At 53.8% G+C, this 26,149-nt stretch overlaps 1 protein-coding gene across 25 annotated transcripts in view; it reads left to right on the forward strand.

Annotated features, from left to right (window-relative positions):
- CACNA2D4 (calcium voltage-gated channel auxiliary subunit alpha2delta 4) overlaps window positions 1-21,934 on the forward strand; it is a 128,330-nt gene extending 106,396 nt beyond the window's left edge. For 15 of the 25 annotated variants that reach the window (XM_036018450.1, XM_036018453.1, XM_036018465.1 and 12 more), the window contains 12 exons: window positions 3,667-3,728; window positions 4,910-4,954; window positions 5,195-5,257; window positions 13,290-13,360; window positions 14,161-14,236; window positions 14,686-14,738; window positions 15,002-15,057; window positions 15,358-15,378; window positions 18,004-18,121; window positions 19,853-19,965; window positions 20,242-20,324; window positions 21,045-21,231. In XM_036018450.1, the coding sequence (XP_035874343.1) occupies window positions 3,667-3,728; window positions 4,910-4,954; window positions 5,195-5,257; window positions 13,290-13,360; window positions 14,161-14,236; window positions 14,686-14,738; window positions 15,002-15,057; window positions 15,358-15,378; window positions 18,004-18,121; window positions 19,853-19,965; window positions 20,242-20,324; window positions 21,045-21,149 (866 nt within the window). In that variant the 3' untranslated portion in view covers window positions 21,150-21,231. Of the gene's footprint in view, window positions 1-3,666; window positions 3,729-4,909; window positions 4,955-5,194; window positions 5,258-13,289; window positions 13,361-14,160; window positions 14,237-14,685; window positions 14,743-15,001; window positions 15,058-15,357; window positions 15,379-18,003; window positions 18,122-19,852; window positions 19,966-20,229; window positions 20,325-21,044 lie in introns of those variants that run through there. The other 10 variants (XM_036018456.1, XM_036018457.1, XM_036018466.1 and 7 more) reach the window with 10 other exon arrangements.
- Window positions 21,935-26,149: the final 4,215 nt, after the last annotated feature.

The raw sequence follows: 26,149 nt of genomic DNA on the forward strand, positions 1-26,149 counted from the left end.
TTCAAGTCCAGCTCTGTATAGCAAAAAGGAGCTCAGCAAGGTCTCAAATTCCAGAGGCAAGGGACAAAGAGATCTTGTAGAATTTGCTTCCCAATCAAGCGGCTGATACAATGGAATTCACAGGTATTTCTTTATTTCACCCCACTATTCTGTGTGCTATTCTGTGTGCTAGGGATCAGAACTCAACCCTTTGCCTGCTGTTAGCCATGGTATGCAGGCAGACAATAAATGAGAATAAAATAAACAAACCACATTGCATAGATAAAAGGATAAATAAAAGGAGTGATGAGGTGGAGAATGAATAGCAGAGGGGAGGACGGCTCTATTTGAAGAGGCATCTCTAAGACGTGATGTTTGGGCTGAGATCTGATGACAAGAAGGAGCCAGCTGGGTAAAGTTCTAGGGGAAGAGCATTCCAGAAAGAGAGAACAGCTGATGCAAATGCCCTGGAATGGGAACAAGTTTAGCACGTTTGAGGGAGAAAGTGACTCCCACTGAAATCAGAGACATCACAGGGCCAGCTCCTTGGAGCCTTGCAGGCAACATCACAAAGGTGTTTCGCTTTTGTTCAAAGAGCAGTGGGAAGGAGTGGGAAGCTTTTAGGCAAGGGAGTGACGTGATGTGATCTTCAGGAAGATTGCGCTCATGGCTGTGTGAAGAACAGATCATGAAGGGCAAGGAAACCACTTGGGGGTCTGTTGCGTTAATTTGAGTGAGAGAGAGGGTGGTTCAGCCCAGACTGGTAGCAGGGATGGGGGAGAGAAGTGGACAGACTTACTAAGTTTTGGAATAAGGTCTTCAGAACTTGGATGGGATGGGGAAACACGGGATGGGGTATTAGGTAGAGAATCTACCCCCAAATGGGGAAATCGCAAGGAGTGGCAGGTTATGGGAGGAAGTGCCAGAGTTAGATTTTGAACATATGAAGTTTAAAATGCCTACTGTTAACTCAAGTGGAGTTGTCAGTAGGCAGCTGGAATGGCCTAAACTCTGTGAAGGATACCTGGATGCAAAGGACCCAGAGTTTGCCTTGGAGGAGCTTGTAGTCCAGCTGTGAGACAGAACCCAGGAGGGGAGAACCTTCTCTGTGCCCTACTCCTACCATTTCTACCTGAGAGCCCCCAAAACCTGTTCCATTAGGGAAGAATTAACCCCACCCCCTCAACTCTCTCTGTCAGAATCATGGAATTTCTTCCAGCTCAGAAATGTCATGCTCCTATAAGACTTGGCACTGACCCATAGGTAAAGAGACAGAGTCTGAGAAGCTTGGCCCACAGGGGCTAAGGACCGGAGTAAATAAACATTCCTAAATCCCAAAGAGCTAATCATTCTAAGCATTAGGGTGATTCCCCTCTGGCAATTTTTAGAAGGCTTCTCACTCAGTCTTTCTCTACAGGTGAAAGAAACCGGTGTAAAATGAATATCAAGAATATTAAGAGTGTTCTTAAAGGAAGAATAAGGGGGAGGGACTGAGGGACACCTGCAGCCTCAGGAGGAGAGAGATGTAAGAGGGACAAGGGGTGTGGCAACCATGGTTGCTGAGCACACCTGCTGTGTCTGTGTCTCTCATTAACCAAGAAGTGGGTCCACTTGTCCCTTCCCTATGACTCCTTTCAGCCACCTGGACCTTGAAGCAACAAAGAAGGCCCCATAGAACTCAAATGTCCCCATATCACAGGGCCATTTGAGAAGGCTAGCCCGAGTTCCGGCCACAGAATTGCCAGGAGACCCCAAGGAAAGGGAGGGGCCTCAGTTTCTTGATCTGTAAACGCAGAGCTCTAGAATTGCATTGTCCAACATGGCGGCCACCACCCATAGGTAGCTATTTAAATTTAAATTAATTTAAATTAAATTAAAAATTTAAAACTCAGGTCCTCACTCACACTAGGCACATTTCAAGGACTCAGTAGCCACATGTGACTAGTGGCTACTGTGTGGGATATTCAGACCTAGAACAGCTTTGTCATCTCCAAAGCTTCAATCAGACAGTAATGTTCTACAACAGTGGTTCCCAAAATATGGCTCCTGGACAGCAGCCGCAGCATCACCTGGGAGCACCTTAGAAATGCAAATTCTCAGGCCCCACCCCAGACCTACTGAATGAGAAACTCTGGGGACAGGGTTTTACCAGACCTTCCAGGTGATCCTGATGCCTGTGAAGTTGGAGAATCAAGGAGCTCCAGCCCCTTGACCTTCCCCTGGTCTTTCTCTCTCTCATCAAATTTCTCTGGGGCACTTCATGTTGAAAAAAACAGAAGGATACAATTCTGTATCTCTTTGCCAGACCGGAAGTTCAGTCCATTTTAGTTTTTTTATAAATTTTTAAAATTGTATGTATGTATGTATGTTTGTATGTATTTTAGAGATAGTGGAAGCAAGATAGAGCAAGAGAAACATCCGTGTGAGAGAGAAACATCAATCGGTTGCCTCTCGTATGAGCCCCAGCTGGGGACCAAACCTGCAAGCCTGGCACGTGCCCTGACCAGGGTTCAACCAACTGAGCCACATGGGACAGGGCATTTCAGTCCATTGTAGAAGAGCCATCTGAGCCTCAGGAAGTTAGAATGATTGTGATGGAAAATCTCTCCAATGAATGCCATTGGGGTGACTGTAGAATGTCTCATGAAAACAGCATGATGGCTGGAAACCCAGGTGCATTCCCATGTTTCAGATGAGGAAACTGAAGCCCAGAGTGGGCAAGTGCTTGCCTCTCAGCTCCTCAGGACCATCAGGGTTGTGTCAGGCCTAGGGGATACAGAGGTTAAGAGCCTTAGAGACAGACTCATGAGACTTGGTTCAGCATTTAGGGGCTAGGTGACTTGGGCAAGCCATGTACTCTCTGTAAGCCTCCGTGTCCTCAGCTGTGAAGTCTGAGTAATAATAGAACTGGTCTGCTGTGTGGATGAAACAAGCTCGTGGACATAAACGTCCCTGGCACTCAACACTTTTTTGGTATTATTATATCAGGCAGTAGGAAGTCAGCCTAGATTTTTACTCTTTCTTTTCAGTATAAGCTGCTTCCCCCACTCCTATCATTTGGCACCAAATTTCTCTACATCTATTTGGGAAACAAACAGGCACAAGTGGCCCTTGTAAGTGGCATCACCAAAAGAGTAGTTTTTGCAGGCTGGACAGTCTCTAGTTTCCTGGTACCTACCTACAAACCTGGGAGAAGCTGGGTACGAGAGGGGTTGTTACCTCAGCATGGAGGTCTAGGAGGCCCCACACACCCAACCCATGGTGGCCGTGAATTGCCAGCCATTTTTGGTCACATGACCTTGAACAAATGGCTCAGTCTCTCTGCCTCTGTACTCTTCCATCTGTGGGAAAGGGGGACTTGTGTGCCCGGTGCACCTGCCTTGAGGTCCCCAAGACCCGAGGGTGAGTGCCATCCTCAGTGTTTTCTAGAACCCAGGCCTATTTCTAGTACTATCTGCCGTGGAGAGGTGGAAGCCACCAGTCTGTCTTCTTTTCTCCCTGACCCCACTCCCCAGAACCTCAGCCCACAGGCTGCCATCTGACACAGCTCTCCCCACGCCTTCTCTGCCCTGGTGCTGCCCCGGTGCTGCCCCTCAGTTCCTGCTGATGCACCCCTTCTCTTTAACTGGAATCTACTTTTTTCTCTCACTGTCTCCTCCTTCCTACCACCCACCTCCCCCAAAACAGCGGTGGGCATCCAAATGAGGCTGGACTTCCTGCATCACCTGTTCTGGGCAGCTACGCAGCAGGTGGGTGTGGTGGGGGGGGGCCAGATAGGGGCCAGAGAGCTCCCCAACATATCCACAGTGAAGAGGGGCTGGCACTTTCAGACCCACTCCCCCAGCTGCCCTACTGCCTCCCAAAACCCACCTCCTGGGTCCCCATCAGCTCCTGGATCCTTTCCTCTGCCTATGGCCTCAGTCTCTGGTCCCAGCCTCCCCAGCCAGTGCTCTGTCTCAGCTTAAACCTGGGACAAAGGGCAGGAAACTGCATTCTCTCTGGGACTGACCTGCCTTTCACTGTGTCTTTGCTGCCCCAGGTCCCCCACACAGAGAGTAAGGAGATTGCCCTCCTCGGGCCCTCCAGGCAAAATCCAAGCCATGTCTGCTCTCTGCCCACTAAGAGCTCAGCCTTACCACTGCCCTTTCCATTCCACCTCTTGCTCTCCGGCGGTGGGCCCCAGAGGCCTCAGACTTGGCTCCTCCTGTGCTTTCTAGGGCTCCTCGCTGTCCTCCACAAGCTCCTCCAGCCCCAAACCTGCCCCCATAGACTGAGCCTCCTCTGTTCCCTAGGCCCCATTCACTTGTCACTTGTTGCTGTGCCCTCACTTTAAGGGCACAAGTTCCAGAAACCAGAGAGTGAAGGTGGAAGGGATGGCAGAGGGAAGGAGCAGCAGCCCAGTAGCCTGGGGTCAGCTGCCACATCATGCAGGATGACAAAAAACAGTAAGAAGCCACCCCCATGCGCCTTTCCAGCAGTGCAGCTGACCAACAGTTGCCCCTCAGCCACAGCTGCCGGGGCCGGGGCCAGGGCTCCCTCCGAGAAGGCTGACCCAGCCAGCAAGGACACTGCTGCAGTGCCCTGTCCCCACTACCAGACACCACCACACACACGTGCACATGCCACACACATCAAATACACACATGTACACACCCACATAGCTACCAACATGCAATATACACACATCACACAGCACACATACAAAGTATATACCACATATACCATACATGGATACACACTGAACATAGATATAGACACACATGTGCAGGTACCTCTAGCATACCATAAACACACATCACCAGTCCCCAGACATCAATATACAGCACCAATGCACCACACACACAGCACTCCCACAATCATACACCACATATCTACCACACAAATGCTCAGGCACACATGCACAATTGACTATTTCTCTTCTTCCTTCCAGTGCAGTGCTGGGGATGGGCTGTGCCCACAGAGCTGCCGGGACAGTGTAAGTCCTCCCCCGGTGTGAAGAGGATGGAAGCGGGAGTGTGGGAGCTGTGGGCCCCTCAACCCACGTCCTCTTGATGGGTCAGCTCCCTGGCTCCTAAGTGTACTTCCTCCCTACAGCGCTGGCTCCACAGGGGACACCTTCTCCCTAGACACAGAGGCTGCCTTCCCAGATGTCACGACAGGCAGGGACCCGTGGGGTGGGGCTTAGACCTCACCTCCTTTCTGTGTGTCTCCTCAGGACCTGGACTGCTTCGTCATCGACAACAACGGGTTCATCCTGATCTCAGGGAGGCCCCAGGAGGTAAGGCACTGGGGAAGTGGGGTTAGGGAGAAGTCCAGGCATCCAACAGCCCCAGCTTCAAAGAAAGGGCTAATGGCCTCGGGAAGCAACATTGGTTTAGAGTGGATTAGAGTGAAAGGTCTGAAGAAAATGGGGTCTCTTCTTGAAACCAAAACCACCATAGCAAGATTACAAAATTCAGACACTTTTCAACTCAGATGGCTATAAATAATAATACTCTTTAATTTTGTCCATAACTAATCAGGCCTTCTCCCATGGTTAGTGGGGAAATGGTCCACATACCAAGGAGAGGCTCAGCAAAGCCGCATCTCAGGCCCTGTTTGTTTTCAGTGCGGGGGCTGTGTCGCTGGGCGGGGCCTCAGGGCACCCCCTCCCAGAGCTCTGGGCACCTCGGGCACCTGGCTGCTCCCGCTCCTTGGCTCCCTCCTGCTGTCCCACTGTCACATCCCGCCCCAGCTGTCCATTCCGGCTGGGGCTGCCGTAACAAACATGTACCGATTGGGTGGCTTATAAAACAACAGAAACGCATTGCTCAGCATTCTGGAAGCCAGAAATCCAAGATCAGGGTGCCAGCCTGGTGGAGTGATGCTCTCGTCCATCTGGGTCACAAACTTCTCCTGGTGTCCTCACGTGGTAGGAGGGACAAGAGGGCTCTCCGGGGTGTCCTTTACAGGGCCTTTAACTCATTTCAGAGGGCTCTGCCCCCTTCGCCTAATCACTTCCCAAAGGCTCCACCTTCTACTGTCACCTTGGCGATTAGGTTTCAACACATGAACTTGGGGAAACACATTGAGACCATAGCTCCCTCCCCTCCTACCTTCACAAGGTCAGGAGGGCCAGGCCTTCCCTTTTGTGCTGTCTCCCTGCCTGGACCTCCCCTGTGGAAAATTCTAACCCAGCAGCAAACATGCCCCTCGGTGTGCCGGCAGGGAAACAGAGGCACGGAGGCAATCCTCATGTTGCAGCCTGGCTCACGTGTCTAGCCTTCCCCAGGCCTGTGGATATCTCCCTGGGCCTGGGAGATAGCTCAGAAAGGCAAAGGGACAGGTGCAATCATAATTTTGCTTTGCCAAGCCCCACATTGGGCCCCAAAATTAATTTTTTATTTAGTCAGGAATCAAACCTGAACCAAACCTGAATATCTCCGTGGGAAGTGTTTCCTTGAAACAAGCCAGAAGCATCAAAGTGGCCTTCATCCTGAGCCTCAATGGAAGGGAAATGGTATTTGGTCCAGAATGAGCTTTTCCCCTGATTAGATAGATATGTGATTGGGGTAAGCAGCTTCCATTAGCCATGCCTCAGTTTCCTCCTCTCTAAAGTAAGGGGCTGCATGACATGATGTCTAAGGTCACTCTCAACTTCCCGGGTAACAGCAGAGCTAGGGGAAGAGACCATGGCCACGGCGGCCCCCTGCCTCGGCATCAGCAGAGCCAGGGAATAGGAAGATGGGAGAAAGAGGGCAATGGAGGAAGGGGCCCCAGTGGGTCATGGAATCTGACTACCTGAGGAGAGATTTGGAATGACCCGTTTCTATGGGGCCTGTCTCAGCCGCAGGCATGAAGAGGAAGATGGTTTTGCCCATTTTCCTCCGTAGTGGGAGTCAGGGGTCAGCTGACTGTCAAGACATCTGGTGCAGGACTCGAACTGCTGATCATGCATTGCCATTCCTTGAGTGCCTCCGCTGTGCCCCCTTGTCCCTTTCATGCCCCCTCTTGGCCACATCACTCTTCCCTGGACTGAGCACCTGTTCAGTTAATGTTTCCTAGCCGCTCTGGGAGAAAACGGCAATGACAGAAGTTGAAACCGGTGGTTGGAAAGAGGCTTTGGGCCTATCTGATGCTCTCAATCATTTATGTGCCGACCCCTGCTGCCCTGGGAACTGAGATGGGCAGTGTCTCCAGGTCCCTGTGGTGTTGGTTTTCAAGGGCCAGAGTTTCAGAGAGAGTGTGGAAGGCTGGACCTTGGGGAGGAGAGCGGCAGGGCGCAGGGGGCGAGGAGCCACGCCTGAGAGGCCAGCTCTGGAGCAGCTGTCAGCAAGGCCCCCGAGCGGAGCGCAGAGAGCTGCACGCAGGCTTCCGGCCCAACAGCCTCGCCCGTCCAGCTCCGCAGGGGCAGCACAGGGGCAGCACAGGGGAAGCACAGGGGCAGCCGCCCGCCATGTGGAACTGTGAGCATGGCTTTGTTCCAATAAAACTTAATTATAGATCCTTAAATTTGAATTTCACATAATTTTTATGTCATGGAATATTATTAATATTTTGAGTTTTTTCCAACCATTTGAAAATAGAAACACATTCTTAGCTCAAGGGCCAGGTTGGCCCCCCAGCCATCGTTTGCTGACAGCTGCTTGAGAGGCAGCAGGGCAACCTGCAGGGAGCAGGGCCGGGGACAGGCGCTCCCAAGGGGCCCTTCGCTTCACTCACAGTGGCCCTGCTGAACCCTCGCTCAGCAGGCTGGACAATATATGATAGCAAACAGCTCTTCAGAGGCTTACATTTTATAAAGCCTGTGTTTACTTAGCTTCTTTGCCCATTTTCTCAGCTATTGCATTGTTTTATAATATCGTATGTAGTTTTACAAATCCCTTGAAAAATGAAGCGGAGTACAAATGAAATGAAACCCAATCTTCATGAATAGGGTTGGGACCTACTAGGACCTCCTCCAGAGCCCCAAGCTCCCACTGAGCCTGGCCACCCTCGCCTCTGTCACAGCCGGTGCCTCCCCTCGTCCTCCCCACCACCGTGAGGCCCCAGGAACGGTGGGGGAGGCTTCCTCTGATCAGCTCTGGGGGTGATGTCAGTCTCCTTTTATGCCAGGGGAAAACTGAGGCTCTGTGAGGGAAGCCAAGCTGGGAGAGCGTGGGTACTGATGGAAACCGAGAATTTGTTGGGCAAAGTGGGTGAGCCCAGGAAGAGGGGCCTTCTCTGGGGAGTGTTTCAGGCTGCAAGTCTGGGTGTAGGGTAGTCATCCTCCTGCCCAGGCCCCTGCCCTAACTCATTCTGTTCATGCTCAGGGCAGAGGTCACTCGCCCGGCCGCACTGGCCAAGTCACACAGAATTAGGACCAGTGCTCTAGGACCTTGACCACTCAGGCCAGAGACACCAACGGTAGGAGTAGTGCCCAGTAGGTGTACAGGCTGGGCCATCCATCCATCTGTTTTTGCTTTTTTAAAAAATTCATTCATTCAATAACTCTGTAGCAGTTATCTATTGCTCCATAAGAAATTACCCCAAAGTATAATAACTTAAAACCACAAGACTTACTATCCCCCAGGTCCTGGGGGTGACAAGTCTGGGTGTGGCTTAGCTGGGTGAGTGGCTCAGGGTCTCACAGGCCTGCAATTAAGGTACCAGCCAGCTCTGCTCATTCAAGCTATTTCAAAGCTCAACTACAGGAGGCTCAGCTTTCAAACTCACCCCCACAGTTGCTGGCAGGTTCTGGCTGCCAGGTGGGCTTCTCCAGAAGACAGCTCTCACCTGGCAGCCAGCTTCACTGCAGCAAGAACAGAGAGGAGAGAGGAAGACAGAAGTCAGTCTTGGGAGCCTAACCTCCGAAGTAACCTCCGAAGTGGTCAATTTTGCCATATTCCACTCACTAGAAGCAAGTTACCAGGTCCAGCCCACCCTCAAAGGGATGGGCTCACACAAGGGCATGACTAGAAGAGGCTGGGCCATTGTGAACCATTTCAGAACCATCCCACCACACATCCCTACTCATCCACTTGAACTTGCCCACCAAACACACCCAAGTGCCACCAAGGGCCACCAAGGGCCACAAGTCTGGTCCAATCCCAGCTCAGCCCTTCTCTCCCCACTCACTCCTTCCATCTCTAGACTTCAAAATTTGGGGGCGGGGGGCAGCAGCATCTGGGAGCTTGATAGACATGTATGTTCCCAGGCCCCACCCCTGACCAAAGGAATGAGAAACTCCGGGGGGCCCACCCCCCGAGCTGCAGCACACCCCCTGGCGGTTCTAGCGTGTGGCAGGGTCTGAGCGCCACCACCTTGGCCTTAGTGCCGGTTGCTGCTGATCCGGATGCACTTTCTGGACTGGGTGAATGTGCCAGAAGGTCCAGGCCACTTCTTGTCCCTGCCAAGGTCCATCCAGGGCCTGGGAACAGAAGCCTGCCACTGCTCCAGATACCGTGATTCTTTCCAGACAGAGTCCTTCCCAGCCCTTCCTCACGGAGACCCTCCTACCCAGCCATCGCAGGAGTGCAGAAGCCCAGAGCGCCCCCTGTGGCCTGACTGAGGGAGGAGTGCTTGGCTCTCTCCTCATCTTGGCCTTGCACCAGGCCTGAGGGTTAGATATTTCGCCCCTCTGGGCCTCTCTTCCAGCTCAGGACTCATTCTTATATAAAGGACTACAAACGACAGGATTACAGATGTCTATGTGGGGCCTAGAAAGAGAGCAGACAGCAAGGGCCATGAGAATGACAGCAGCTCTGTGGATCTTTGTGATGTTTACAGAGGACCTGTCACCCTGGCTTTAGGGACTCTGAGCCCTGTCATTTGCCTGTGGGTAGCACCCACACATGGGACCTTCAAAATGGACCTCTTCAAACACCCCATTGTGGTGTCTCTCTCTAAGGGCTGAAATCTCTCAGAAGGCATAGCAACCCCCCCACCCCACCCCACCGCAGCCCACAGAGCCAGTCAGTGCCTACAGGGCCCTCAGACCACGGCTGCCCTCACAGGGCCTCTGATGTGCCTGTCCTGGGCCTCAGCTGTTTGTTCTGGCCCCCTTCCTCCTCCCCTACCTCCCCAAGCCCTTTGTGCTTCCCCCACACATGCAATAGCAGGCTGTCTTTGCATCACTCCCTGGTGCCGTAGGTTCAGCAGCCGCAGTGGGTGCAGGAGAAACCTCAACCTCACTGCCATGCATGTGCTCCTGAACTTGCCCCTCCAGTCCCCAACTCCTCACTGCCTGTCTCAGCATGTCTCTGGGCTCCCCCGTATGCTCCTTTCCTGGGCCAGGGAGCCCTCATTTGGGCAGCTTGAGTGGGGTGCCTCCCAAGTGAAATCCAGCAGATCACCTGAACCCCAGACAGCCGATGGCAGCAGAAGCTTTCCAGGAGTGCAGAGCTGGTGCCCAGCCTCCACATTCTTCCCAGCCCCAGTGGGCCGAAGGGCCAGAGGTGCTTGCTGAGAGACTGTGCAGCTCAGGGGACACAGGCGAGGCGGTACAGCAGGAAGGGAAGAAAGGACTGGCCCCCACTAGGAACTGTGCACACAGATTTCACTCTGGTGATTCATTTAATTAATCCTCACACCCATTAAGAGTGTTTTCCCATTTTTAGAGAAGAAACTGAGACTGTCCCTAGGTAAGGAGGCCATATGACTTTGATCCGTTCCAACACCAGAGGGAATCTTGGCCTTACTTCACCCTCTGGCCCCACTTCTCCTTGGGGCCAGCACACTCACTCAGGCATGCCAATTAGCCCATGCCCAGGCACTCATCAGTTCTGCATTCTTGGTGCCACATGCCCCATCTGCTCCCTGCTCAAGGCTACTGGGAGGCACCTCACAGGCCTCGCCTCTCTCCGGCCTCCTTAAAGACTGGAAACTCTGGAGCCCAAGGGACCGTTGCGTATGTGGGGGTTGCCCTCAGTGAGAGTGGAGCCCTGCCCTGGGGTGAGCGGAGCTGGTGGGCAGGCAGAGCTCCCAGAAGCCCTTAGTGCTGTGGCTGTGCAGAGGCTCTAGTCCCCCGCCGTGCTGTGCTGGGTGCCCCTCTGAATTCAGTTGGGGGGGGCCTAAACTGACAGGGTACCCAAGGTTGAACGGTTGGACCTTGGCTTTGTAGATTCAGGAAATTTGGTCAGTTTACCTATTTGAGGCACTGATTCACTCTGAGTTCGGATGAAACTGTATCAGCTAGGAACTGTGTTCTACTGCCAGGAGTAGAATTCATACTTTAGTGATTTGAGCAAATTAAAGGCTTACTCCCTCATATAAGGAATGGATGGAGACAGCCCAGGCCAGGTATGATAGCCAGGCATCCCCATGCTCCACAACACAACATGGGTGCAGGGGCTCCTGCCTTCTAGTCCACTCTCCAGATGAGAAGGAGAGGGGGGCGGTGCCCCTCCTGCAGAGGCTTCTCCTTGTCAACAGATTCCCGGAAGGCCCACCAGGACTTGTTCACATTTTGCTGGCCAGCCCCAACCACAGGGGAGGCTGGGAAACGTAGTCTTTTAGTGGAGTACATTGCTATAGTAACTAAAGCAGGATCTCCCTACCAAAGACAGGAAGGATGGATATTCTCTGCCAGCATGACACATCCTCGAAGTCAAGTCGTCTATTTACAGAGGATACATTTCTTCCAGTGTCTAGAAGCTTGTCTTACTCTCACGGACTTCTCAGAATCAAGTGTCTAAACAACAAGGGTTTGGTGAATAAGCCTCGAATTAGGGAGGAGAAGGGGACAGCCTGATCAGGAGCCTCAATTCCACCTCACTGCACTTCCCCAGGGAGCCGAACACGCACGCCGCTCGCACACCCCCTTGTCTGTTCGCTCGCGCCGTCCTTCAGCAGACACGCACCGTGTGACACTGTGAGCGAGACCCTGGGTGGTCTGTGGGGAGCAGAGGCAGGTTTCTGCCCGCTGGGACGCCACCGTCCGGTGAGCAGGGACACGCACGCAGTGACTGGAAGAGCAGAAAGCGAACCCCAGCTGACGGGGAGCCCTCTGCCCACAGGAGCTTCAGACGGCTACAGGGCTGCGCCTGGAGGAACAGGCGGGGTTGGATGCCCCTCAGCTTCCTGCTTGTCGTTCTGTCCCTGGAATGCCCTTGACTCCTCCACGCTGTCCCCCTGCCGTCCACTGCCCTCTTCGAAGAAGCCTCTCAGGCCTCCCAGTCAGAGCACAAGGGCCCCCAGGCACCGAGAGCAGAGCTCAGACAAGTCTGGGCTCCCGTTTTTCTCCCATGGGCTTCTGTGGCCAGCCTGTCAGTGTCATGGTGCAGAGAAATGAGACGTTCGTTCTGACTGAAAAGGCGAGAAAAGAGGCTCCTGAGAGCAGGACGTGAAGGAACCCTCCTTGCTGTGCGGACTGGGAAGAGTAATTGAGGCAGGCAGGAGAGCCAAGATCCTGGTGACTCCTTGTCACACTGGCCGCACCTTACCCAGCGCTTGCTGAGGGCCAGCTGCTGGGCTCCCATCTTCCTCAAGCTTCCTGACCTCCTGCCCGTGGTCACACGGCAGGCAGTGGGCGCGCGGGAGGGCGGCGGGTGCAGTGGGCCTCCGGGCTGCATAGCAGGCGGGTGAGCTGACCTCCTTGGCTTGGAGGACGCCCAGCAGCAACACTCACCTAGTGTTGGTGGATTGGCTAGTGAAGGAGGGATGGACGGCAGGGTGTCCTGTTTCAGGAAACAAAGATGACAGCAGCCAAACCCCAGCTGTGTGTGTGAGGACACTGTCTGGCAGCAGTGACTGGGGCCTGGGGGAAACTGCGGAAAGGACAAGGGTTCAGGCTAAGTCCCTGTCCCTGGAGGTGGGGTGGTGAATGACAGATCCACAGCAAACATGGATTAACTGGAAATGGGGGGAGGGCGGGAGGGAGGGGGAGTCAAAGGCAGCTGAGTTCTCAAACCTCTTTCAGCTGGGTGACAAGGATGGCAGTGCGAGAGACAGAGCACCGCTTTTGAGTGTTTTGTGGCCAAGACACACACACACACACACACACACACACACACGCAAATATGCAATCAAGTTCCACAAAACCCTGTCTAACCTTGCTGCAAGTGATTCACACTGATTTGTTCAAAGGAATTGTGTAGCTTTAAAAAAAGCCTGGTAGCAACCCCTAGCTTGATTTCACAGCCAACTAATGGATTACAACTTAGAGTTTTCAAAGCACTGAGATGAGAATACAGCAGAAGAGCAGATCAGAAGACTGGCTTTGATTGTGTCGAAGGGCACCTACAGGGAAAACCCAGTGGCAGCTAAAGTCTGGAGCTCAGAAATGAGCCGTGGCCCCGGGGGGAGGTGTAGCATCCTCACCCTGTGGTCTCCCTCTCTCCCTCTCTCTCCAGACAGGAAGATTTCTGGGGGAGGTGGATGGTGCTCTCATGACCCAGCTGCTCAGCATGGGGGTGTTCAGCCAGTAAGTGGGATGCCCTTCTCCCCTGCCTGCACACTCACAGAAAAGGTGGGATCTGAGGCCACACTGTCCAGACAGGTCTCGGGGTCTTGACCTCCAAAACCCACAGTGAGAGCCCCAGAGTTCTCCAAAAACAACCTTTCTGAAGCCAGAGACTTGACACCCAGTGGGGAAGGGCATGAGGACATGTGGGCCCTTAGAAGGGAAGCCAAAGTTGCTATTCGTTCCCTTTAAAGCAAAGAGCAGAAACAGTACTTTGGGTGTGTGCTCTCTTCTGATCTCCTGTCCTAACTCACCAACTGTCGGGAATCTGGGTGAATGAAACCCTCTGCAGGCTCCCCTGGGGCAGGGCAGGGGCAGGGCAGGGCAGGGCTGGGGCAGGGGCAGGGGCAGGGCAGGGGCAGGGCAGGGCAGGGCTGGGGCAGGGCAGGGCAGGGGCAGGGCAAGGCAGGGCTGGGGCAGGGGCAGGGGCAGGGCAGGGGCAGGGCTGGGGCAGGGGCAGGGGCAGGGCAGGGGCAGGGCAGGGCAGGGCTGGGGCAGGGCGGGGCAGGGCAGGGCAGGGCAGGGCTGGGACAGGGGCAGGGGCAGGGCAGGGCAGGGCTGGGGCAGGGGCAGGGCAGGGGCAGGGCTGGGGCAGGGGCAGGGGCAGGGCAGGGGCAGGGCAGGGCAGGGCTGGGGCAGGGCAGGGCAGGGCAGGGCTGGGGCGGGGGCAGGGGCAGGGCAGGGCAGGGCTGGGGCAGGGGCAGGGCAGGGGCAGGGCAGGGGCAGGTCTGGCCTTGCCATACACCGTCTCTGATTTTCAGAGTGACCTTGTACGACTATCAGGCCATGTGCAAACCCCCAAATCACCACCACAGCGCCGCCCGGCCCCTGGTCAGCGTGAGTGTCACCCCAGACCTCCCCTCTGCCAGACCACAAGCCCTGCACCTCCCCTAAAATGAGGCCACCTGGTTCCTGATCTCACCCAGCCTCAGGCATCTGGCCTGGAGCCCCACTCCCAACCCTGACCAAAAAGTCCTCTGCCACTTCTGCCTACTGCCACCCCAGCCCTTGCCTACGGGACCTCTGGCACGGCAATGTGGTCACATAGATCATCAAGGACCCTAGGCCCCGCCTGGCCTTCTGGATAAGCTTGTCTAACCCAGGTCGCCTGCCTGGGTTAGGACTACCTCTGATAGGACTTTCTCAGATACCTCAGCTTTCCAAGCCCCCTGGCTGGAAGGGTGGGGGGCGGGCAGTGCAGCAGGAGGGGTGTCCCAGGGTTGTGGTCTCAGATGGAACACCCTGGCCGTGGCCTGGGGTGAATGGTTTGTCCCCCTCCCTCCCAGCCCATCTATGCCCTCCTGACCAGGACCAGATGGCTGGTGAATGAGCTCCTGCTGTGAGTAGGGGGTTGAGGTGGGGGAGGGGGGGCTGGGGAAGGGCTGGGGGACTTGATGCAGGTGTGTCCTCTGAGGGAGCCCAGAGGAGGGGGCAAGGCCTGGGGAGAACCCATCCTGTGTGTATGGGCCTCCTCCTCCCTGCTGCTGCCTGGGGCATCTCTCTGCTTGGCCCTGAACCCTCAGGCAGGAAAGAGAATGTCCTAGAGAACAGGGCTGGGCCGGGGAGCTCTGGAGCTCTGAGACTCAGTGCTGTGTCTGACAGGTTTCTGCTGCAGTGGAGCACCTGGGGCTCCTGGCGTGTGCCCAGCGGGGCCGAGGGTGAGTGCGAGAGACTGCACAACCACGTGCGTGACACCAATGCCATTTCACTCAGCCGCGCGGGTGACAGGCAGGGTGGGCAGTCTGGACAGTTTATTGCTCAAAGCTCATCCTGCTTGGCCTTCTCTCACCACCTCCCCCTCACTCCTGGCCCCCCTCACCTCTCTGTGACACCACACCATCTCGGGACACCACTGCTCCATGGGACATCATTCATTCCATGTGACATCACCACCTTGTGACATCCTGACCTCGTGTGACATTATGCCCGCCCCGTGCGGGGCCCTGCGCTGTGGGTAGCCAAGGCTGTCTTCCATCACAGTAAGTAGCACCTGCTGCAGAGCCGGGTTGGGGAGCAGCGTGGAGCTGCAAAGGCCCATCCTCAGCTCTCTGTTAAAGGGGCGCACTCACGAGGGCTGAGCTGTCTTTGTCCCGGACACCCCGACTCAGGGGACCGTGCCCTGGTAAAGCCCCTTCCTCAGGGGCAGGACTTCGGCCATGTCCTCGAGCGAGCGAGGGCGTTTGCAGTTCCGAGAAGAGAAGGTGACGCGGTCCAGCGGCCGTGACCACACACAGGCGAGAGACCGCCAGGCCAGCCTGCGGCACGTGAACTGTGGTGCCTCCAGCTCAGGTGTCCCCCGAGCCCTGAGCTCAGGGTCGAGGGCATGACAGGCAGAGGCCTCGTCTGGTCACAGGCACACTTTGGGGGTAACACCTCTCCAGGGACCTTCTCTCCGAGGACAGTGTCCCCCCAAGCCCTGACCACAAATCTGAGAAATATCCTCACTGTCAGCCGCTGTGACGCTGGCCCACATTCCCAGGGGAGCGAGACCCCCTGATCTTTAACTGCAGAGGGACGTCCATCATTTCCACTGGCTGGGTGGCTGGCAGGGGCGGGGCCCCCTGCACCACACAGGGCCCGTCACCGCAGCCTGCTGTGCTCAGCCCCTCTAGCTCACACGGCCTTTTCTGTTGTGTCCTGCACCTTCTCCCCGGGCTGGTGCACTCCCAACCCCTACTCGTCCACAGAGTTTGGCTCCCTGATGAGAAAATAATTTCCACCTCCGCCCCCTCTCTGGCTGTGCTCCCCTCTCTCCCTCTGGCCTGCGGGAGGCGTCCTCTGACCCTCACTCAGCTCACGTGGCCAGTGTGGGCCATGCTTCCAGACTCCTTTTGGAAATCACACCCACAGTCTCCACAGGGCCGCTCTGGGGACACTTCACAGTCACTCGGTGTCTGTGACAGGAACCATGACCCAGGTGTCACCACCCATTTAGAAGTAGGCCCCTCCTCCCCTCTGCATGGGAACACGGGGTCGGGGATGCAGCTGCGTCTTAAAAAGCTGAGAATGACCTCCCTCGCTCCACTGCTTCAGAGTCGCTCATCTTCAGGGCTGCCATTCCTGCTCCTGGCCAGCCTGCCCAGCAGGCCTGGGTCTGCCCCTCGCCCACGCCCGTGTCCTGGGTGAGCACGCACTGGGCCTGCCGCCGGGAGGGCCTGGACTGAGCACAGCTGGCGGCCCTGGGGAAGCCACCCGCCTGTTGCTGTTGGCATGGTTACTCGTGTTGTCACTGAGATGACTTACCCACAAGGTGGCTCAGCTGACAGGGTAGACAGGCCAGACCCAGCGGCTGGGTCGAGGCCAGTGTAACCGGCCCCAGAAGGAGGGGAGCCAGCCCCACAGCTTTAGCCCAAGCGCCGCTCCCCCACCCAGGGTGCCTGGAGAGTGCAGCTGCCCAGCAGTCACCCTTGAAGGTCAGTGTGACCACGGCTGAAACCCAGCCACGGGGCAGACCCCGGCTGTGGTCCTTCCTCTCGGCTGGGCCTTCTCGCCCTGCAGCCTGGACTCTCCTCTCGCCATCAAAGTCTGGTGGCGTGTCTCTGGGGTTAGAGACTTATAGCTCCCCGCTGACCTTTGTGTGACCCTGCAAAAGGTCATATGTACAAAATGGGGGGATACTGCTGGCCCTGCCTTTTTACGGGGAGACTCTGAGAACAAAAGGACAGGTGTGGACAGTGACTTGAAGAAATAGTAATGGTGTATTAAAAAATGGCCCTGCTACTTTGAACAAAAATACTGTCGTTCAGCCCATGAGCTGGCCTTGTTTGCTTCTCGCTCACCACAGGAGCAACCATGGGCCCTCCAGGGCAGGCTGCCAGGGCCCTTCTTGGTGCTGAGTTCTTTCTGACTGAACACAAGTGGACCACACAGACGTGCCCTCAGGGGCTCCAAGGGTTGGCAGCGGTCAACACTAAGGAGCCCCTGCTCTCAGCTGTCCCCTAGCTCCTGCAGCCGCACACGGGCCCTCACTGCTCTGCTCAGGGACCAGCAGCAGGGGTGGGAGGGCAGGCCCAGGGCTCGTCCGGGACATGCACTTGCAGGCCACCTTAGCTGGGCCCGAGGACATGCCACCTGTCCATACTGAACTGGAGAGGCGATGGGACAAAGAAGCTGAAGTCTCCCCCAAGCCACACCTTGGCGCTCTGGTCGCCTCTGCTTTCCTCTTGGACCCTGCACATCAATGCTGAGAGGAACCTTCCAGAAAGTGCACTCCCACGCCCCCAACTGCAGCTTACGGTGGAGGTACAGGCTCCCACAGGCAGTGAGAGGCTTTCCCAAGGTCATGAGGCTGGTGTGTCAACCACACACAATTGACTCCCAAGGCACCCTGATGCCCAGTCTGCTGCCCCTCCCACTGTGGTCCACTCCCCTCCTTTGATTCTGTTCCTTTTCCTGCCTTGTTTCTCTCCCACCCCACCTCTGCTTTACATGTCCTGAGAGCCTTCTAACAAGGGAGCCATCTGCAAAGGGACTGCGGGCATTTTGCTGTGCGGTGGTCGCAGCAGCCCTGGAGGCGCTGAGCCTGAGATCCCCGCAGGCATGACTGCTCAGGCCTTTCAGGTTCCATGACACCCTTTCTCCCATCCGCGCCTGTCTCCCCACAGCCCACAAGCACCAGAGGCAGGACGTGCTGCAGCCCTGCGACACCGAGTACCCCATGTTCATGCACCAGAGGGCCATCCAGGAGGCCAACGGGATCATCGAGTGCGGGGCCTGCCAAAAGTAAGACCTGAGGCTGCTCTCCCTGTCCCCAGCCTCGGGGCCAGGCTCGGTCACTCTCAGGGGGTTGTCCCCACGTGGGGAGAAAGGAGGGGGTGCTCTAAGGGAAAGGTCACGCTCCAGGGGTCTTTGTTTCCCTCTCTCTCAGTGAAGGAAACACAGGCCAGGGCGAGGGTATGACGGAGGCGGCCAGTGGGGGGCAGCGGACAGCCCGCTGTGCTATGTCAGGGGGGCTGTGGAACATGATCCCAAGGCCAAATCCTTGTCAGCAAGTCCATCCCTGCTCCAGTCCCCAAAGCCACCCCAGACAGAAAAAATGATCCCATAATTCAGTGTCTGTCTCACTCACACCTGTGCAGCAGCTCAGTCAGGGCCATGCAAGCTGAACTCCACCGTCGAGACTTTGGATGGACGGCAAGGGTAGACGTGAGGAAAGAAAGAAGTCAGCTCTCCCTTAGAAATCTGTCTGTGCAGAAAACAGGAAAGCTTAAGGCTGTTCTCAGGTGCGAGTAGGCTGGCGCCTCCACTCCTAGGCCCTCCGCCTGCGTGTGGGCCCGGCCTGGGCTCAGGCCGTCCCCCGTGTAGAGGCCACTAGATCCAAGCGGCTCTGCCCAGCCCTGGCCCAGGGAGGCAGGGAGGCCCGAATGAAAGTTCTCTCCTGCTGACTCTCTCCTCTGACCTCAGGGACCCCTCCCCTGGGAAGTTCTGTCCTGGCCCAGCAGGCTGTGGCCTCCTCCAGGGTGTCATCCTGGCCAGCCTTGCCATCTGCCAAGGGCTTCCCAGGACGTCCCTGACAGACCCCAGACTTCAAGCAAACCACTTCATAGTGCAGCAGTTCAGGTTCTGGCATCTCTCACTCTTGCATAATGTCAGGGAGGGTTTTAACTGTGCCACAGAGGACTTCTTGGGACTATTATTTGTGCACTTAGCTCAAAGGCTTGTAAGAGTGAAGTAAATGGTATGATGCAAAGACTTTAGAGTAGACAAACTTGAATTTAAAAAGTGGCTCTGCTGCCTCCTAGCTGTGTAAACTTGGGCAAGTTGCTTGGCCAATTCTAGGCTGTTTTCTCACCCACAAAATGGGAATAATAACCACTTCATATAGTATGGTGAAGGTTATGTACATGTATACATATGTGTGTGTGCATGAAGCCATCCATCCCAGAGGAAACACTCAGTACAGGGCAGCTGTTATTATGTAAACACAGCAGGCCTTCTGCATAATAGTTTTTCCACAACCCTTTACCCCCTCCCTCATCACAGGATTCCTGTGCAGTATGCAGGGGTACTGTGCCACCTAGTGGCCAAAACTAGGCATGGCACCTTCCCCCTGTGGCCTGTCCCCACCACATTCACCCAAAGCAAGGATAGCCACACAATGCGTATCTGCTTGGCACAGTCCTGATTTATCCTTGTTGTCCTTGCATATATTAATAACAACTCCTTTCACTCTCAAAAATGTTTGTTTGGACTTCCTCACCTTCTCCAATCTGCTGGGAAAGGAACATTTACAAAGGCTTGTGGGTAAAATAAGCCAATAGGACTGAGTCAGTTGCTCAGGGCTGTTTGTTCCTTTAGCTGCCACTGACCTAACCTCCTCGTGGTTCCACTTCTTCCCCTGCAACCCCAACTCCTCACCAGAAGTCTCCAGAAGGGGTGCTTTTTTCCCCTTGAAGCCCAATGGCAAGCCCACCATGGGGAAGTTCCCTGGCCCCACCTCTCTCTGTGCTGCAGGGTGTTTGTGATGCATCAGATCCCCAACAGCAACCTTCTCCTTCTGGTGACGGACCCCACCTGTGACTGTAGCATCTTCCCACAAATCCTACAGGAGGCTACAGAAGTCAAATATATCCTTCCAATTTCCCAGGGAGTGAGGGGTGAGGGAGGCTGGCGGTGCAGGAGACCTTGAGGGACTCAGATTTTGAAGCCCACCTACATCCTGCCCTCCCCCAGGGCATCGTTATTTTTCCTCCAACCCCTCCCTCAGGCCCCTGGGTGTTGCCTCCTGTCCCTGGAAGCCACTTGCAAGGCGGCTGGTCCTACCTCGAGTAGGCTCTTCCAGAACTTAGGCTCTAGAATCAGCTCCTATCATGAGGTATTTGCCTTAACAGTGAATTCTGCACATAATGCCTCTATCAAGTGTGACAGGATGCGCTCCCAGAAGCTCCGCCGGCGACCGGACTCCTGCCATGCCTTCCATCCAGAGGTGGGGGCTGCAGGGGGGTGAGGGGTGGGGCTCCATCTTCCTCCCCAGTCCTCAGCTCTGTGGCTGTGCCTGTGCACCTGGACACAGAAATACAACTGAACATGCACACTTTCATACATGTGCCTCAAATACTAAGTGGTCAACCAGGAGCCAAGGGGGCTGCTACAAACACCACACAGTCCCCAGGGTTTGGGCTCTCAGTGAACCAACATACAGCTTCCCCATTCTGTCCTCATTGCCACTGCACTTAGCTCCAAATGACCTCAGCGAACAGAAGGAAACCATTACCTGCAAAACACTAATGGTGACTGACATTTACTGAGCACCCCCCAGTGGCGAGCCCTGAACTGGGAGCTTCACACACAGTGCCATCTTTGATGGATGCGGCTGCCACAAAGAACCCACAGCTCAGGTGCTCCCAGAGTCGATGGCTTCTCTGAAGTCATTCTAAGAGGATGACCCCACAGCCACTCTAAGACTAGGGGCGAACAGAGAAGCCTTGAGCCCAGCTCTGGGGCTGAGTGTACAGCCCTACTTTCCCCTAAAAGGCAGGGGTCTAAGGAAAGTGGCAATGCTTCCTTCACTGCCCGAAACTTCCCTCTTTCCCAGGGTTTGGGCCCTGTTGGTCCCAGACACCCCCGCCCTACTCCTTGCCTCCTCTGGCTGCAGTGGCTTCTTCACCCTGAATGCCACCCTTTCCTCTCCGCTCTGGGTTCACAGGAGAACGCCCAGGACTGTGGCGGTGCCTCAGAAACCTCAGCCTCTCGCCCCTTGCTCCTGCTGCCTCTGTGCGCCTGGCTGCTGCCACCCCAGCTGCTGCGGTGACACTGATTCTGTCTGACCTCTGTTTTGACAAGGTGATCTTTCCAGAGACGTTTTATAGTGTCAGCAACTAATGTGGGAGCCAGCTCACTACAACTGGGCTATCACACAGGTCATTGCTCCCCTCAACCTTGAGCGAATGCTCCCTGCCTCCTGAAATTGCTGGATGCAACCAGAAACCCCTTCCCCAAAACTAGGGTGCCTGGAACCAGCCCACACATCTCGACGGACATTGTCTCAGCCTTCCCACCTCCTCTTAAAGAGCCCAGCATGAGCTCAACTAGGACCAAGACAAAACGATTTAGTACCATTTATTCTCCAGAAGTCCAGACCCAGCCAAAGAAATAGTCAGCTGCTTCTCATGAACCTGTTTGCTCTTTAGTGGAACCCAAGGACTTAAAGGTACTGAGAAAGAGGAGCAGAATGAGACCAACAATACCAACAGCAGGAATGAGACAAAGGCAAGAACAAGCCCCCACCTAAAACATACCTGCCTCAACATGCAATGCACGATGGGGGTAGTTCAGTTTCTTTCCTTCTGTTGCTCAAAAAAGTACTAATTCTGTATGTGTGCATACACACGCACGCACGCAAGAGAGAGAGAGGGGGAGAGAAAGCAGGGAAGTGAATAGTAATGGGACACAACAGGGCAGCAGATGTATGTTTGCAAACTATTGCTATTAATAAACTTCTAGACTGCTGGTCAAGATGGAGGCATAGATAGACAAACCTATAGGTCTGCCTCCTTGCACAACCATAAGAAGAACTACAACTAACCCAAAACAAAAGACGCTCAGAACTTCCAGAAAATCAAACTGTATGGAAGTCCAATGACCAGGGATTTAAAGAAGCCACATTCATCCAGGCAGGTAGGAGGGGCAGAGCCAGGGAGCTGGGGCAGAGAGGACATGGTGTGGCATTGAGAGGTGGCACCAGAATGAACTGTTCCACATTCACATGTGGTGGGTAAAAATTGGGAGGGATAGCTTGGGCACAAGCAATCCCAGCTCCAGGCCAGACCATGTAGCCCAAGGTTCCAGCACCAGGGGAAAAAAGCCTCACAACTTCTAGCTATAAAAACCAGTGAGGCTTGGGGCAGCAGAAGAAACTGCCAGTCTCTTAGGAGAGTCTAGTTAAAGGACCTACATGATTCTACAACATACACAAACCCACCCACTCTGGGAATCACCACTGGGCAGCAGCTAGAAGGGTGCCAATCGCATACAGGAAGTGGGGGGAGTCACTGGAAAAGGGACGAGTGCTAGGCAAGCCTCCAGAGGCCAGGCAGTGGCACTGTCCCTTCTCTGACCTCTTCTGGCCCCCATAGTGCCACAAAGTGGTAAAGCGGGTTGAATCACCTTTGCAAATACCTAAGGCTCCACCCCTTACAACTTAACTAGTGTGCTAAGACAGGAAGTCAAAGCAGCTCTACCTAATACACAGAAACAAACACAGGGAGGCTGTGAAGCAGGGGAGACAAAGAAATGTGGCCTAAATGAAAAAAGAGAACAAAACCCCAGAAAAAGAACTAAGCAAAACAGAGATAGCCAACCAATCACATTCAGAAGTAAAAACAATGGTGATCAGGATGTTCAGAGAATTCACTGAGTTCGGCAAACACATAAGGGGAGAAATGGAGGCTACATTAAGTGAAATAAAGAAAATTATACAGAGAACCAACAGTAAAGGGAAGGAAGCCGGGATTCAAACCAACAATTTAGAACATAAGAAATAAATACAAGGGACTTCCGGCAAGATGGAGGAATAAGTGGACGCACCGTACCTCCTCGTACAACCAAGATTAGAAAACCAATAATTTACAACAATAATTTACTATCAGAATAACACCCAGATCCGGCAGAGGATTTATCTGAATGGAAGTCGGGCAGCCAAGAAGTTGAAGGAGACGCGTTCATCCGGACTGGTAGGAGAAGACCAGCCAGGCGGCCGCGGGGCTGGCTCAGGTCGGCGGCGCAGAGGTCGGGGGAAGGTTTGGCACGAAATCGGCGCAAAAGCCATCCGGGGACGCAAGAAGGCAGCGGTGATCCCTGAGTACGCAAGCTGTGGCTGGCAGACCCAGAGGGGTAGCGATTGTGGACCAGGGCAGAACTCGCGGCCCAGAAGCCCAGACAAGGGTCTGAGTCCAGGGGAACAGAACTACCGCCATTGTTTTCTCCCACCCCACCCCGCCCCCACATATAACGTCACAATCTAGCGACTGGGGTGCCCAGCCCCGGTGAGCACCTAAGGCTCCGCCCCCCACCGTAACAAGAGCAACCAGACCAGAAAAAAAGGAGGAGAGACGGGGGGGGGGGGGGGGGGGATGTTTTCAACAGAGCAGATCAGTCCCCCAGGACTCATCCTTTTGAGCGACCAAGAATTAGCCAATCTATCAGATGCACAGTTCAAAACACTGATCAGAAAGCTCACAGAACTGGTTGATTTTGGACGAAATTTAGATGAAAGAATGCAGATTACCATAAAACAGATGCAGGAAGACACGCGGAGGAGAGCCAATAGTGAAAGGAAGGAATATGAGTCTCAAAACAATACAGTGGACCAGAAGGAAGATAGAATCAACCAAGCAGGAAAGCATGATGAAATAAGAATTCAAAAAATTGAGGAAAAGATTAAGAGCATCCAAGACACCTTTAAACGTTCCAATATCCGAATTATAGGGGTACCAGAATCGGAAGGGGAAAAGCAACAGATTGAGCACGTATTTGAACAAATAATAAAGGAGAACTTCCCCAATCTGGCAAAGGGAACAGTCTTCCAAGAAATCCAAGAAGCTCAGAGAGCCCCAAAGAAGTTGGACCCAAGAAGAAACACACCAAGGCACATCATAATTACATTAGCCAAGGTAAAAACGAAGGAGAGAATCCTAGAAGCAGCAAGAGGTAAGGGGACAGTCACCTACAAAGGAGTTCCCAGCAGACTGTCAGCTGATTTCTCAAAAGACACCTTATAGCCAAGAAGGGGATGGAAAGAAATATTCCAAGTCATGAAAGACAAGGACCTACATCCCAAATTGCTCTATCCAGCAAAGCTCTCATTTAGAATGGAAGGGCAGATAAAGTGCTTCTCAGATAAGGTCAAGTTAAAGGAGTTCATCATCACCAAGCCCTTATTTTATGAAATGCTAAAGGGACTTATCTAAGAAAAGAAGATAAAGAAAAGACATGTATAGTAAAAGGACAGCAAACTCACAATTATTAACAACCACACCTAAAGCAAAACCAAAAGAAACTAAGTAAACAATTAGAACAGGAACAGAACCACAGAAATGGAGGGCACATGGAGGGTTAGCAGCAGGGGGGGTGGGAGGAGGAGAGAGGGGGAAAAGGTGCAGAGAATAAGTAGCATGGAATGTAGGTTGAAAATAGATAGGGGGAGGGCAAGAAAAGTATGGGAAATGTAGAAACTAAAGAACTCATAAGTATGACACATGGACATGAACTAAAGGGGGAAATGTGGGTGGGAGGGGGGTACAGTGTGGAGGGGAGAGAAGGGGGGAAATGGGACAACTGTAATAGCATAATCAATAAAATATATTTAAAAAAAAGAAAAGAAATAAATACACATTCAGAGACTCCCGGCCAAGATGGAGGCATAGGTAGACACACTGTTCCTCCTCACACAGCCAAGATAGGGACAACTACAATTTAGAAACAGAGTAACAACCAGAATGGACAGAAAATTGAACTGTACATAAGTTGGACAACCAAGGAGTTCAAATAGACCCGTGCATCCAGACTGGTAGGAGGGGAGGAATCGGGAAGCCTAGAGGAGAGGGGTTCCGAAGCACAAAGAGTGTTGGGACCGGGCGCATAAGACTGCAGCAGGCAGACCCTGGGCGCACAAGCAGCAGCTGGCAAACCCCAGTTGAGGGGTGGCAACCAGCAAACCCAGTGAGGCGGCAATTGTGAAGCAAGGCACTGTGTGCAACCCAGTACCCCAGCACTGGGAAATAGAGCCTTGAGGCACTGATTGAAAACACCTGTGGGGGTTGAGATGCAGGGAGAGACTCCCAGCCTCACAGGAGAGGTCCTTGGAAAGTCCCACGGGGTGCACAAGCCCACCTACACGGGAATCAGCACCAGAAAGGTCCAGTTTGCTGGGGGGAAGTGGCGGAAGGGACTGAAATTGGCAGAGAGGAAGGCAAGCACCATTGTTCCCTCTCAAACCCCGTCCCCACGTACAGCATCACAACCCAGGGACTGGGGTGCCTCATCCTTGTGAATACCTAAGACTCCGCCCCTCATACATAACAGGCACAACCAGACAAAAAAATAAAAGAGATGGCTCAAACAGAAGAACAAATGGAAGCCCCAGAACCCATCCTTTTAACTGACCGAGAGATAGCCAACATATCAGATGCACAGTTCAAAACACTGGTGATCGGGATGCTCACAGTATTGGTTGATTTTGGTCACAAACTAGATGAAAAAATGAAGGCTACAATAAGTAAAATGAAAAAATACACAGGGAACCCATAGTGATGGAAAGAAAGCTGGGTCTCAAGTCAATGGAGTGGACCAGAAGGAAGAAAGAAACAACCACACAGGAAAGAATGGAGAAATAAGAATTCAAAAAAATGAGGAGAGGCTTAGGAACCTCCAGGACATCTTTAAATGATCCAACATCTGAATTATAGGGGTACCAGAAGGAAAAGAGGAAGAGCAACAAGTGGAAAAGTTATCTGAACAAATAATGAAGGAGAACTTCCCCAATCTGGCAAAGGAAATAGATGTCCAGGAAGTCCAGGATGCTCAGAGAGTCCCAAAGAAGTGGGACCCAAGGAGGAACACACCAAGGCACATCACAATTACATTAGCCAAGGTAAAAATGGAAAGAATTCTAGAAGCAGCAAGAGATAAGGAGACAGTAACCTACAAAGGAGTGCCTATCAGACTGTCAGCTGATTTCTCAAAAGAGATCTTACAGGCAAGAAGGGGCTGGAAATAAGTATTCCAAGTCATGAAAGGCAAGGACCTACATCC

This window comes from Phyllostomus discolor, chromosome 2 (genome assembly GCF_004126475.2).
Source record: "Phyllostomus discolor isolate MPI-MPIP mPhyDis1 chromosome 2, mPhyDis1.pri.v3, whole genome shotgun sequence".
Lineage (NCBI taxonomy): Eukaryota > Metazoa > Chordata > Mammalia > Chiroptera > Phyllostomidae > Phyllostomus > Phyllostomus discolor.